Source organism: Macaca thibetana, chromosome 17, assembly GCF_024542745.1.
Source record: "Macaca thibetana thibetana isolate TM-01 chromosome 17, ASM2454274v1, whole genome shotgun sequence".
In the NCBI taxonomy this organism is placed as follows: domain Eukaryota; kingdom Metazoa; phylum Chordata; class Mammalia; order Primates; family Cercopithecidae; genus Macaca; species Macaca thibetana.
This window is the reverse complement of record NC_065594.1, coordinates 24,629,103-24,644,642: the sequence shown is the minus strand read 5'-3', so window position 1 is coordinate 24,644,642 and position 15,540 is coordinate 24,629,103. Positions and strand designations below refer to the sequence as shown.

Sequence of the window (15,540 nt, the reverse complement as noted above, 5' to 3'; positions counted from 1 at the left end):
CTAAAGTAAGACCAGGACAACAAATCCCAGCAAGGGACGAACAGCAGGAAAAGGCTGAAGTCCTTTGCAGTAGGGTTATTATGATGGTTTCTACTCCAATTGCCACCCATTTGGTTATATATTTTCAGTTGCAAAATGTTATGGAAGAGAAGTTGATTAACCTATCTTGGATTGGATGTCTTCTCTCTTGAATAAATTGACCTTAGTAAAGGTCAGTGAACATAGCCACAGCCAATTGTTTTCAGAACTAGGAAACAACTCTATGGTTCTGTTTTCTACCTCTTTCTCTTAAAGTCCTTTTTAAAAAGCTCTGGAAAATAATGTAGTCACTAAAAATGTACATTTAATTTAGTAACATATAATTTATGCACAGTATCCCAACATTATCTAAATTGTGATAGGTGAGCTTCCGGTTATTCAAAGATAAGACTTTGGGTTAGGACTTCTCAGTTTTAATCTGTCGTTTACAAGTACTTGCAATGCAGACTCAAGGCAGACATATGAAATGTTGGATCCCCTTGGTCACTGAGTTGGTCAATCAGATTGGATCCATGTATCATGGCATATCCACCCATGACATTTGCTTTCAGCCATGCTGTGTGTAGTCCTTGGAACATGCTTATCTGGAACCTGTACATGTTGAAAAATCATGCATTCTGGATGGTTTGGTCCTACTCTTACTTGATCAAGGATGTGCATATAATGTGAGTCTCTGGGATTTTGCCAACCTTTCGGTGCCAGAACCAGTGCCAAGAAAGTTGGCCCAGGACTTAGAAAGGTCAAGTAGACAACTTAAGATTTTCTTTACATTGAGTACAATAAGCTAGGTAGTTCTCTTTGACTATACAATTTGACGATTAGTGGCCAATGCCATTGGGCTTTCTTGTTAAATATTGTTAAATATTTTGTTAAATCTTGTTAAATATTTACTATCTTGTTAAATATTGCTAGCTCTAAGTTAGGAAAAAACCTCCTGGAGTGGTTCAAATGACAATCTAAATATCTAACTCTTTCTTTTTCTTGTTTTGGAATTGCAAGTCTACATATTTGTTTGATTTTACAACACTCTTCTTCCTTCCCTTTATACCAGTGGTCCTCAACCCCTGGGCTGCAGACAGGTACCAGTCCATGGCCTGTTAGGAATGAGGCCACACAACTGGAGATGAATAGCCAGTGAGCAAGCATTACTGCCTGAGCAATGCCTCCTGTCAGATCAGCAGCAGCATTAGATTCTCATAGAAGCACAAACCCTGCTGTGAACGGTGCATGCAAAGGATCGAGGTTGCACGCTCCTTATGAGAATCTAAGGCCTGATGATCTGAGGTGGAACAGTTTTATCCCCAAACCATCCCAACCCCCGATTCCACCCCACCTCTGCCCCATCCATGGAAAAACTGTCTTCCATGAAACTGGTCCCTGGTGCCAAAAAGGTTGGGGACCACTGCTCTATACCCTAAATTGTGTTGTAGCTCACTTTTAAAGGCAAATACAGTATGATTAATTTTGGAGGTGTTCTTGATAATTCTTCTAAAGACATCAAAGGCTATCATTGAGAAAAGGTTGACAATTCTTATTCCAGAGTTAGCAGCTTGTATTAGTCCATCATACTGGGAACACAGCCTCTGTCCCTAGATTTATTTGCTGGTAATCAGTTCATGAGAAGTTAGATGTATGCTTCTTTTTGTATGAAATAAAGAAATAATCCACACCAAAAAAAAAAAAAATTGCACTCAGAGGAAAATCTTGAGTGAGTTTCTGCTCCTGGTGTGTCTCTACACCTCCCAGGGAAGATTGCCATCCAACTCACACCCATTTACCTCTAAATGAAGCATGAAAATACAGCCCAAATCATTAGTTCTCTGGTCTCCTCTTCTAAACTTCCACATGCAGCTCTGACATGACTGCATAATTGTGGGAGGATAAAAAGTTTGAAATCAGAGTCCTGGCTTCAAACTTCAGTTTCAATTCATATCAGCTTTGCTACCTTAACTAGTGTCACTTAATCTCACCAGTGTTTAAATTTCCCTTGAGAATTTTCAAAGAAATGCAGAACAATTCATATCTCAGAGATTTGCTGAAACTATTAAATATAAGCACTATATAAATGAAAGTTATTATCCTGAAGCTTATTGTTATTGTTTTTGCTACTTTTGGGGTTTCTTTGAGCAGGTTTCTGGAAAAGAACAAACAGCCAAAAATGCCATGTGGATTGACTGTGGAATCCATGCCAGAGAATGGATCTCCCCTGCTTTCTGCTTGTGGTTCATAGGCCATGTAAGTATTCACATTCTCTTAACCATATTTCTCAATATGGTGCCCAAGATCACCTGTGTCAGACTCAACTGGGCTGTTTATTAAAATGCATTTTCCTAGGTCACATCATGAAGCTTGGGAATCTACAATTTTCACAAGTTTCCCAGGTGACTTTTATGCATTAATGAGTTGAAGAACATGACTTCAAGCATTTAAATCACCCAAAATATTGTTGGTCTTTTTACATTTCTGCCTGGAGCTAAACAGTGAAAAATGATTAAGAAATAGTATATTGATTATAATATGTTGACTAAGTAGAGGAAAGGACTGAAGGAATTATCTAAGTTGGGGCCCAATTAATTTATTTCTCTTTTGGTTTTAATTATCCAGACATCTTTTGCCACTTTTACCCTTGGAAATTGAACATAAGCACAACATTACAGAGGTGAAACAGAGTATGTTTTCTCATATGTCATAATAGGGAATTTTGTCCCTGAAGAAGGGTTTTGCATCAAAAAAGTCATATATAAGACAAATCGTATGTTGGAAAGGTAAAAGATATAATGACTATTAACTTCCGTGATAAATGAAAACACTAAAAATTATGCTTCAAATCCTATAAAATGGGCATATATGTTCTCTACATTGATTTCTATAAAGAATCATTGCCACTGGAAAAATAACTCAAAATATGTGTCTTTCTGATAATGATTTTTGTAGTCTTTGCATTCACAGATACATAGTAACAGAATAGATGAGTTAGGAAATTAAGATATTGGCACTTATTAAGTACATCAAGATAAAACTGTTTCTGCCTTTGCTGGACCTTGACAAATGCAACATCTCTATTTGCCTTCATTCACTGTGAATCTTCCATCCTCCATCCCCCATGGATGGGAGCTGCAATCTCCCTGAGTCTACTGGAAATTCCCAAACACCATTGGTACTATCTTGGCCAAAACAGGATGATTCCAACTGATCAGACAGACCCTTAACATAGCCCAGTCACATCATGATCTGGAACCTTCCCCAAGTTGAGTAGTTTGGTTATTTTAGGTGGTGAAGGGAACAGCAGTTAATAAACAGAGAAGGGTACAAAGTAGGAGAGTAAGAACATTTATTTTCCATTCCATCACTGAACATGAGAAGGGCCAAGAAGAAACTTCCATTCATATTGGCTCTAATTTATATTGGTGAGGTTGTTCCTCATTACTGCCCTTGTGCTCCTGACACCTCTGCCCTCCTATTAGATATCCTACCCTCTACCCAAGCCGCTTGCTGAATCTTTGTAAGATTAAATTATTTAACCCACAAATATTTATAAATTGCCTATGATGTTTCAGATCTGGAAATACAAGGATGAACAAAATATAGCCCAAGGATCTTATAGCTGAGTATTTTGCTCCAACAATGTGAACCTGATTTGTGTAGCCCAAAGAAACATAATCAATAAGGTCTTTCAAAATGGACATTTAAACTCCATTCTCGCCTGCCTAAAACTAATTCAGATCATCTGACTCTCTCAGTGCTTCAAAGCACTGGAGGAGGGAAAGTAAAATAAAATATTTATCTTTCAACAATTGTGAAGGTAGGTTTTATATTCAAAAACTAAAGCATCCAAAGGCAAAGTAAAATCTTAGCTTTTAAGTCTCTCACTCTTTTCTGCAACTCAATAAGGATTTCAAAAATCTTATAGTCTAGTTTCAGCAGAAATCCACTACACTACCCTTTGAGAAGCTTGAGGCCAGTCATTTCTTTCTAAGCTTCTCATTCACATACTCTCAGGAGGCAAATTTAGATCCTTCTCTTTTTGCAAAGGCAGAGCTGAGACCAATTTCTGCATGGCTGCATCACCAAGCCAAAATCCAGCACCGGGGCTGGCACATCGTAGGACCTAGTGAATATATGTTAACCATCACAACTCGCCAAGAACTTTTTCTGCCAAATGGCTTTTCTCACTGCTGACCTCCTGCCAAACCTCTGCCCTAGAAAACTCTCGTCTGATTGCACACAAAGTTAGAGCTCTACAACCTCAGGGCCTTCACAGAATTCTCTCTGTCCCTCCTCACCACGGGTGACACATAACCTAAGGACACTGCTCCCTGGTGGCTCCTTCAAGTAGAGGGGCTGCTCTTTCTTTCACATCACCATGTGCTGAGAGGCCTGGTGAAGTGGATCAGCATTCTCCTGTCTTGACACTACCAATGATTCTTCTCTTCTCAGAAACTTACATAATCTGGCTGTACTCTTATTTTATTGCTATCCTGCACTGACCTTCAGATAATTTCCTGGTACCTGGTTCATGATTCTTTTTTCTCCTCCAACTCTTGCCATCATTCTGAGTGAATTCAAAGTCCATATGTGAGAGTCACTTAACAACGTATCTTCACAGTTCCTTGTTCTCTCTTCCGCTAAACCTCATCTCAACTCCTCTTCAGCAAATTTCTCCTGTAGCCATCCTCTGGATCTCAGAAGTAATGTTTTGCTGTTCCTTAGACCCAGAATATGGCCATGGACAGCAACAAGGAAGGTTAGAAGAAGCCATCTAGAAATATAACTTCTTAATTTCCTGTCTTCTCTCATTTCTCACCCCTACTATGACTGCTTTTTTTCCCCCAACTTTAGTAGATTTGTAGTTCCTACATAGATGTACATCCTTTTAATTTATCAGTCTCTTTCCAGGAATACTTGCTTCACTAACTAATTGGTCCCATCATAAATTCACCCCAACCCTCAATTTCTTGCCCCCTGACCTGCTCTTCAGGAGTTCCAACCCCAAACACTCCACAGAATTAACCATCCTTTTTCTGAGCCACCTTGTACATCTTGCCATTGTTTATTATCATACTTATATCAATAGCATTGAATTGCTGCTTTTCCAACTTATCACTTCTATTAGCTTTTTGAAGGCAGAGACCAGCTCTAAAGTAATTTTTTTGCTCCCCATAACCTGGTATATTGTTTGGTCAACATAATTGGTGCTCAATATCCCCTTGTGGAATTTGAAATTTAAATTAATGTTGCAGGTTTAGGCTGACATACAATTTTGGGTTCCAGAGAGTATCTAAACAGTACCTACTGTTGGGATAAATATTTTATTGTCATTGGCTATGGTTCAAACTATACATACATATATAGAGATTGGAGTAAAAACTGAGACAGATAGCTCTCTGATATATTTGTAATGGTAACATTTTGTTACCATTACATTTTAATAGATGCAAATCATGCTGCATCTATTAAAAGTTTAGGCCATGTTGTAGAAATGACTGTATCTCAGTCCTTACTCACTCCTTCTGTCTGGAGTCCTACCTATTAGATAAAGAAATAGGTAACATTGTTCTGGGCCTAACATTGGTCATCTCTCAGAGCATAACTTTTTGTGGAAAGATTTCCATCCAACCGGACAGAGGTAAAGGTAGGAAGGAAATTTAAAAAGTGAAGCATAAAAAGAAACTCATCATGCTGCATCTATTAAAAGTTTAGGCCATGTTGTAGAAATGAAAATGAGAAATGCTTTATTATTTTGAAAGGAACAGGCTCTCCTAATATTTTTCTAATAATGAATGCTACATGATTACTGAAAAGTGATGCTAACATAAATTTATAAATTTGTAGCATAAAAATATATTTAACTGGTTGCTCAACTATTTAAAACATGGCTTCCCTGGAAACCATCATTCTCAGCAAATTAACACAAGAGCAGAAAACCAAACACCGCATGTTCTCACTCATAAGTGGGAGTTGGACAATGAGAACACATGGACACAGGGAGGGGAACATCACACACCAGGGCCTGTCGGGGGTCGGAGGCTGGGGCGTTAGGGGTGGGGGGCTACATTAGGAGAAATACCTAATGTAGATGACAAGTTGATGGGTGCAGCAAACCACCATGGCACACGTACACCTGTGTAACAAACCTGCACGTTCTGCACATGTATCCCAGAGCTTAAAGTATAATAAACAAACAAACAAACAAACAAAACAAAACATGGCTTCCTTCATTCTACAAATTTTGCTTCCTTTTCATTAACCTTTTATTTCTGACTTACAGTAGATTTTAAAATAACATTTTTCTTTCCTTTCTCTCTGATTTCATAAGTATTTCTTCATGGCAAAGAACTTTAATGTGACTCTTGTGATTGTTCTAGGGAAATATGAATATAATATTTTAAACATTTAAAGGGAAAATAGTAAAGTTTATAAAAGGCTTGTTTTTATTTTGTCAATAATAATAAAAAAGACATTTCTTAACAATGCCATGAGTATACTTTAAGGCAATTTAAATATTTATTGAATTGTAAGCCAAATTAAATATTTAATGTAATTAATTGTGAATTAAATTAAAATACAGCAATGTTGCCACAAATTAAGATTTTAAACCAAAAGCTTTGTCCTAGGTGAAATGATTTGACCAGCTAAAATTTGTCTTTATAGTTCTCCTGCCTGTACATTTTGGCATTTTGGGGTAAATTTCTCAGCCACCAAATTTGGAGGCCATTGGATCACATTGTAATATGTGCCGCTAAGCTGGATGACTCTAAAGTAGAGAGGAACAAGTTTGAGATGATGTCTGTCAGGAATTCATAGCCAGTACCTAGGAGAAGCTACCCCAATTCTAAAGCTAGATGATCAAATGCTTGGGAAACACACTCAATTCTAGCAAAACTTGAGCTCCACAAGTTCTAAGGACAATGTAGCAAATATCAGGTAATCACCTCTGGGGATAAAATATGGTAGGTAGTTTAAGCTCTGATGAACATGAATTACGGAAAAAGGAGCTACACTAGATCTACTTTTTTGTTTCCTTAAATCTTCGTAGTGGGCTCTATGGCTTCAATAAAGAGTTAATATTATTTCTTAAGGAAAATTTAGGAAGTTTATGGTTCGATTTTCTGCCTTCATTAATTAGGAAGACTGCACCATGTGTAAGGCATTTATCACCACTTTGTAGCAGAGTACCCTAAGGTTCAGTTCTTTTGAGGAATTAGCACTCTTTCTGAAAGTTAAATCTGCAAATCTAAACATGCCAAATGACAAACTAAGAAAAAACACACACACACTAAGTTTAGAAGAACTTAAAACAGATCTAATTAAATATTCTTCATTTAATTTGCAGATAACTGAACACTATGGAATAATAGGGGAATATACCAATCTTCTGAGGCATGTGGATTTCTATGTTATGCCAGTGGTTAATGTGGATGGTTATGACTACTCATGGAAAAAGGTAGGAGAAAAGGCAAAGAAGACAAATCATGCTCTCCTTGGAGATATAGGATATATAGGTTGAATTATTCATAGAAGTTTGGATCTAAGCACAATGGCTTTATTATTACATTTTTTAACTTTTATTGTGGAAAATGTCAAATATATATAAGTGCACATAATTGTGTAGTAAACTTCTATCTACCCATCACAGAGCTTCAACAATAATTAACTCATGGCCAGTCTTGTTTCATCTGAATTCTCTCTACCCACTTCTACCTTACTCATTTTATTTTGAAGTAAATCCTAGGTACCATATCACTTCATCAATAAATATTTCAGTATGCATTTCTAAAAAAAAAGAACTCTGAAAAAAATAATTACAGTATAATTATACCTTGAAAATTAACCATTTCTGAATACCATAAAATATTGCCAGTATTTTCAATTGTATTATAACTATTTTTTCTTTTTGAGATGGCGTCTCGCTCTGTTGCCCAGGCTGTAGTGCAGTGGCACGATCTCGGCTCACTGCAACCTCCACCTCCTGTGTTCAAGAGATTTTTCTGCCTCAGCTTCCTGAGTAGCTGGGACTACAGGTGCCTGCCACCACACCTGGCTTTTTTTTTTTTTTTTTTGTATTTTTAGTAGAGACGGGGTTTCACCATATTGGCCAGGGGGCCTCAAACTCCTGACTTTGTGATCCGCCTGCCTTGGCCTCCCAAAGTGCTGGGATTACAGGCATGAGCCACCTCGCCTGGCCTCATAACTTTTTAAAAAGTATGTTTCTTTGATTCCGGATCCAAATAAGGCTCTTACATTATGATTGGTTTATAGGTCTTTTAATTCTATTTTAATCCACGGACTCCCATTCCATCTTTTGCTCTTTCTGTTTTTTGTTTTTTGTTTTTCCTTGCAATTTATTTGTCAAAGAAAAGAGTTTCCCCTTATCAGGATTTGCTAATTGCATTACCATCTTGTAGTTTAACATACTCTTCGATCTGTATTTTCTGGTTAATCAACATAGTGATTCATGTAAAATTACTCAAGCAATATGAAATACTATGCTTTCTAATTTTTTTTTTTTTTTGAGACGGAGTCTCGCTCTGCCGCCCAGGCTGGAGTGCAGTGGCCGGATCTCAGCTCACTGCAAGCTCCGCCTCCCGGGTTCACGCCATTCTCCGGCCTCAGCCTCCCGAGTAGCTGGGATTACAGGCGCCCGCCCCCTCGCCCGGCTAGTTTTTTGTATTTTTTAGTAGAGACGGGGTTTCACCGTGTCAGCCAGGATGGTCTCGATCTCCTGACCTCGTGATCCGCCCGTCTCGGCCTCCCAAAGTGCTGGGATTACAGGCTTGAGCCACCGCGCCTGGCCTATGCTTTCTAATTTAAAGGGGCACATAGAAACATAACTAGGTATATATAAATTTAGAAAACCCTATTTGAGTAGCACATATAAATACTAAGAGGAAGAAGATTAGTTGGCGTGATTGGAAACATACGGAATTACACATGAATTATTTCATATCGGAGGTAATTTATGCAGAAGAGATAGACATGGCACAGGAGACTGAGGAAAAAGTCATCTCTGGTGAGAGGAATACTGTAACTGAAAATTTTGTAGGTGGAGGTGGGCAAATGCCAAACTAAGTAATTGAGAATTACCTAGCATAATGCCTAACACAAATTTGGTGTCCAATAAATGGTCATATCTGTAAACTGATAATAAAGTATATTTACACCTTAACCTGAATCACAGTGGAATTCAGTCACCCTTTAGATTTCCAACTTCCCAACTGTTCTTTGTATCATTAGCCTATTATTAATTCCCACAGTTTGAGAACTTGATATCCCCAGGGTCTACTGTTGCCACTGAACCACAGGCTTGGGAGTGGTAACAGGCTGGAAGGCTTGGCAGAGGGTTGGTGAGAGTAGGAGAAAAGGATGCTACATCATCCCAAACTCAGAACTTAAACAAAGTCTGTGCAACTCTTTACATGACCAAACTTTCCTGGTTTGCCCCAATAACCCAATAGGGAATTTGCTTTATATTTAAAAACCAGAGTCAAATCAGTACAATTGAAGAAGTCATCAGATTAGAGGTGTCTTCACATCTCCACCTTTTCTAGCTTTGAAAGAGGAGTGGTGAATTCAACCTAAAGACAGCATTTTAACTTATGACTCAGTGTTGAGTTGAGACACAAAGATATTTTGCTTTTCTTCGAAGGAGCTCAAAATGACCCTGTGCATAAAATTAATGTAAAGGAAACAAGACTAAACAAGAAGGCTAATATGCAGCCTAGTGGAATGGAATGAAATGAAATCTTTATTTTTATCAGTCAAAATTGATCAAATATTACCATTTTGTTTGGTTCAACTAAAATAGTCTGAGTGGATGTGATTGAAACCCGGATAGCAATAGGGGCCATGCAAAGGAATATTACAACGACAGCAATGTGATGAAGCCATGCAAGGTATGGGGTTGAAGGAGAGAAAGGCAACTCTGGTTTCATGGACTTTCACATGCGTGTTTTTCCTTGGGCCCTGAACGTGGCCACCCAGGTTGTCTGTATTTTGTTTATGTAGAATCGAATGTGGAGAAAGAACCGTTCTTTCTATGCGAACAATCGTTGCATCGGAACAGACCTGAACAGGAACTTTGCGTCCAAACACTGGTGTGGTAGGTTGTTGGCTTTATTTCTTGCAATATCTCTTCACTGAAAGGGTGATTGTCACAGAGAAAGGCCTGTGAATTCAAATTAAATACAGAGCTAGCCTGTCTGAATCAGGGAATAATTTAAATGATAAACGCTTAGGTAAATGTAATGCTACGAATGTTGGCCAGAGTCAGAAAATCACTTTGGCCTCTCCTCTCTCCTGTTTTCCTATCTTCAAAATAAGAAAGTTGAATCAGTTCTTTAAGATTCCTTCTAGCTTCAAAATTCTAAAATCTGTTATCCTGGAATAATAAAGAAGTGACAGTTAAAGATCCTATTTTAATAAACAAAAACATTCATCATTAGAATATCAAAGACCTGAGATGGGGGGAGGACCTCTCTTTTTTCTTTTTTTTTGAGACAGTCTTGCTCTGTTGACCAGGCTGGAGTGCAGTGGCACAATCTTGGCTTACTGCAGCCTCTGCCTCCTAGGTTCAAGGATTCTCCTGCCTCAGCCTCCCGAGTAGCTGGGACTACAGGCATATGCCACCATGCCTGGCTAATTTTTGTATTTCTTTTTAGTACAGATGGGATTTCAACATGTTGGCCAGTCTAGTCTCAAACTCCTGGCCTCAAGTGATCCGCCCACCTCGGCCTCCCAAAGTGGCTCACAGGAGTGAGTCACTGTGCCTGGCCTGGACCCCTCATTTTTTAATTGCACAAGTAAATGTTTACTTCTATAGTGTTTGAAGACATTTTTTTCACTATTCACTTTCTTAATTTCTTTAATAAATAATATAAAGAAAATATAAAAATAATATTAAAAACAGTATAAAAAGAAGCACAGTGGGAATTTATTATTTCTTAATTTGAGTTAAGGCATTAGATGATGTTGAGTTATGCATTTAAGAACAGTCTGCTTTCAGGAGTTTGAAGATTTTTCAAAGAACTAAAAGTAGAATTACTGTTCGACTCTGCAATCTCATCACTGGGTATATACTCAAAGGAAAATGAATCGATCTACCCGAAAGACACATGCAATGGGATGTTCATTGTAGCACTATTCACAATAGCGAAGACATGGAATCAATCTAGGTGTCTGTCAATGGCGGATTGGATAAAGAAAATGTGGTACATACATACCATGGAATACTACACAGTCATAAAAAAGAACAAAATTATGTCCTTTACAGCAACATGGATGCAGCTGGAAGCCATTGTCCTAAGTAAATTAACACAGAAACAGAAAATCAAATACTGTATCGTCTCACTTATAAGTAAAAGCTAAACACTGGGTATACACACACATAAAGATGGGAACAATAGACACTGGGGACTCAAAAATGGAGCAGGGAAGGAGAGAGGGGGAAAGGGTTGAAAAAGTACCTACGTGGTACTGTGTTCACTATTTGGTGATGGGTTCAATATAATCCCAAACCTCAGCATCACACAATATATCCATGGAACAAACCTGTACATGTACTCCCTGAACCTGAAAACAAAGAAGTTTGCTTTTAGGAGGGTAGGTGTTACTTCACTCTTTCTTCCCACCCACTCAACATTATTTTTCATAGTACTACATTTCAGAAACAGCTATGAAAGTAAACTAACCTAACAAGGAGTATGCAACATCTGTATTTTTGGGCTCTATGGAGCCCATAAGAGAGAGAAGCTACTGTACCCACAGAAACATCCTCTTCCTCCCAGACCTGGACCCTATACAATCCTATGCACATAATTTTGCCTATTTCCTTTAAAAAATGTAAAATTTCATGATTTTAAACATTTTATCAAAACCCCAGAATACCTATTAAAACCTCACAACATTCAGCCCGGGAAAGCTGATTGCCAAAACAAAAGAAAACCAAACCTCACAACAAAGTACTTACCTTATTTCCTTATTTTTTTCCCTGTCTAGGTTTGAAACTCCATGCGAACAGAAATCAATACCCATTACCTAGTGCAGTGCCTGGCACTAGGAGGGTCCTCATAAAATATTAACTAAATGAGTCCATGAATGAATTAGTTGCTCTAAGAGCTACAGATTTGGTAGGAACTCAGAGGAAGAGGTAGTTCATCCTGACTTAGGTTCCAGGGAATCATTTAGTGGTTTCTCCCTAAGAAACCACTCGTGTCCCCAGAGGCCCAAAGTTGCAGTGGCACTAATAGTGGTCCAGGGGCTCCCAGGAACAGCAGCGATGTAAAAAGAATCTGAATAAATAGAGCTGACAGTTACTCAGCGCTGAGCCACTGACATAGTTCATCTCCCAGATTTCATTATCTACGAATCATAGATGGAGAAACCCAGGCTGAAAACAGTTAAGTCCCTTTCTCAAGGGCACGTAGCAAGTACGCGCAAGTACGTGACAGAGCTGGGATATAAACCCAGGTTATCAGTTCCTTTTTGGAACTTTTTATTTATCTTCGAGCTCTTTTGGTGCTTGATTTTACCTAATACGTTTCTTGGTGAAGTCAGTGTTATTTAATTTGGATAGCCAAGTAGTCAAAATATATTCTGTTATTGTCATCAAGAAATGTCTCAGTCCCCTCTTAGGCATGGTGCTATATTGTTAAGTATCACAAGAGTGAAAAACAGAAACAGAAGCAGCAAGCATATGGGTTTTTAATTTTTAAAAACCCCAAAATAAAAAATAATTGTAAGGAACTCCTTTTATTACCAACTGTTCCAGTATGTATTCTGTATTATGTAAGCAAGACAGTGAGAAAAAAGAATTTAATCTTATCTTTCTCATCCCTACAACTAGAATGTGCCCCTACGATTCTTTATATAAAGGATCTAAAAACCACCTCACTTATTAACAGGAAGTGACATATCAAACCTACTTACTCATTTTATGCTCCTCTGTATTATTTTGCGTGTGTGTATTGGAGAGGAGAGTGGAGGGTAGGTTGTAGGGGTGTCTTTGTCTTCTCAGGCTGCTACAACCAAACACCATAGGTTGGGTGGCTTAAACAACAGAAATTTATTTTCTCACCGTTGAGGATTGGAAGTCCAAAATCAAGGTGCCAACAGAGTGAGCTCTTCCCAAGGATTTTCTCATTGGTTTGTAGACAGCTGCCTTCTCTCTGTGCCCTTACATGGCCTTGTCTTTCTACACAAACCTCCCTGGTGTCTCTCTTTATTCCTATAAGGGCACCAGTCACATTGGATTATGACTTCATTTCACCTTATCTCCTTAAAGGCCTTGTCTTTAAATACAGTCACACTGGGGCTTAGGGCTTCAACACAGGAATTTCTGGAGGATGCAATTCAGTTGATAACGGGAGCACATTATGAGAACCTTTGGTCTCAAACTACCTAAGACAGCCCTACACGTTTTCTAAAACACGGAGTTCAACTACAAAGTTTTTGCAACTGGCTTGAATGGAAAATCCTTTACTTCTTTTTCTAGGAGACTATAGTGTTTTTTAAAATTATTTTTTATTATGATAAAATACATGTAATATAAAATTTGCCATTTTAACCATTTTTAATTGTACAATTCAGTGGCATTAAGTACATTCACAATTACTACTATCTATTCCTAAAATTTTTTGTCACAAAGAGAGATTTTTGCCTATTGTTACCAGTAGGCAATATCTCCTCATCCCTACCTTCTCCCCAGCCCTTGGTAACGTCTTATCTACTTTCTGTCTCTATGAATTTGCCTATTATAGATATTTCACAGTGTGCTTGGTTCCATGTCTATAGATGAAATAATGCTTGAACTTGGAGGGATCCAGTGGCCCAAGTTCCTTCGTGGTACAGATGAGGCCCCTGAGGCTGAGATGGATGAAGTAGTTGCCCAAATTAACATGACTGCTTAATGGTAAAGCAGAGTTTCAACCTCAAGTTTCCTGCCTCTTCAAGGCTCTTTCCACTAAATGGCTTGAAATCTCTAGGATGACAGTCATAGAATGAGAATCCGAGGCTGTCCAGGACAGTAGCCACTAACCACATGTGGCTATCCAGTGCTTAAAATTTAGCTTGTCTGAATTGAGACATACACTGAGTGTTAAATACACACTAAAATTTGAAGACCTAGTATGAAAAAAGTAACATAAAATATTTCAACGATAATTTTTATATTGGTTACATTTGAAATGATACTTTGTACATATTTGGTTAAATAAATTATAATATTGAATTAATCTCACATATTTCTTTTTGTGTATGTGTGGCAGGGTCTCGTTCTGTCATCCAGGCTGAAGTGCAGTGGCACGATCTCAGCTCACAGCAACGTCTGCCTCCCAGGTTCAAGTGATTTTTATGCCTCAGCCTCCCAAGTAGCTGGGATTACAGGTGTGCACCACCATGCCTGGCTATTTTTTTTTTTTTTTTTTTGTATTTTTGGTGGAGACAGGGCTTCACCATGTTGGCCAGGCTGTTTTCAAACTCCTGATCTCAACTGATCTGCCCGCCTCAGCCTCCCAAAGTGCTGGGATTATAGGCATAAGCCACCGTGCCTGGCCTTTTTATTTTTCTTAAAGTAGTAACTGGAAAATTTAAAGTAAATATGTGACTTGCATTATATTTCTATTAAACAACCCTGGTCTGAGGATTCATATTAGGGCACCACCTCTCTATTCAATGGTTATGTCTTCCCCGACCTCCATATCCAATACATAATCTCTATTCTCTAGAATTATATACCACATAAAAGGGCAGGAATATTCAAAGGTGACCAAACTATGAAAAATGGTTTATCCAATCACCTTATTGGTTAAAAATGAAATACTTCAGAAGACCTAAGATGTTCAGCACATTTCCTCTCAGGGAAACAATTTTTTAACAAATATTAATGTTATGCTTGTATAATAACAGGAAGAAAGCAGAATGAACTTAAATAAGAAAAGCAGGCTCTGTAAGGATAGTAAGTAGCCCATGGAACCCTGAGGCAGGGATGCAGCTGGACTCAGAAACAGAAGGGAACTGGGCCTGGAGCCCTAGAGACGCTCAGTGAATCCTTTCTCTCCCCTTTTCATCTCTGTGATGCACACTGGCTTCCTTCAGGTCTCAGTCCACATGATGATGATGATGATGATAAACAGCAACAGTTATGAAATGCATACTACATGCCAGGCACTGTGCAAAGCACTTTGTATGAACTAACTCATTTAATCCTCATTCAATCAGCATTTAATGTGTAATTTTTCCATTTTGCAGATAAGGAAATGGAGATACAGATAGATTTTTAAACATTTACCCAAGGCCATATAGCTAATAAATGGTAAAATCAAGATTTAGAATCCAGTAACTGGGTGCTTAACAATATGCTGTATAGCCTCTTATTTTGAAGAATGGTTATCAGCAAGAATATCCAGATTGCATCTCCTAAAATAACAGTATTTACTTCATCAGGCTGCTGTAAGAATAAATTTTTGCCACAAATCCTAGCAGAGTTCCTGACGTATAGCATGTGCT

General features: G+C 38.2%; 1 protein-coding gene and 1 long non-coding RNA gene across 3 annotated transcripts in view; one reads left to right on the top strand and one right to left on the bottom strand.

Moving 5' to 3' along the window:
- The window catches only part of LOC126940396 (uncharacterized), a 53,696-nt gene that overhangs the window by 31,814 nt on the left and 6,342 nt on the right, over positions 1-15,540 (bottom strand). The gene's annotated exons all lie outside the window — the stretch shown is intronic.
- Positions 1-15,540, top strand: part of CPB2 (carboxypeptidase B2) — a 56,976-nt gene that overhangs the window by 35,490 nt on the left and 5,946 nt on the right. For both annotated transcript variants that reach the window (XM_050766206.1, XM_050766207.1), the window contains 3 exons: positions 2,170-2,274; positions 7,373-7,483; positions 10,045-10,138. In XM_050766206.1, the coding sequence (XP_050622163.1) occupies positions 2,170-2,274; positions 7,373-7,483; positions 10,045-10,138 (310 nt within the window). The remainder of the gene's footprint in view (positions 1-2,169; positions 2,275-7,372; positions 7,484-10,044; positions 10,139-15,540) is intronic.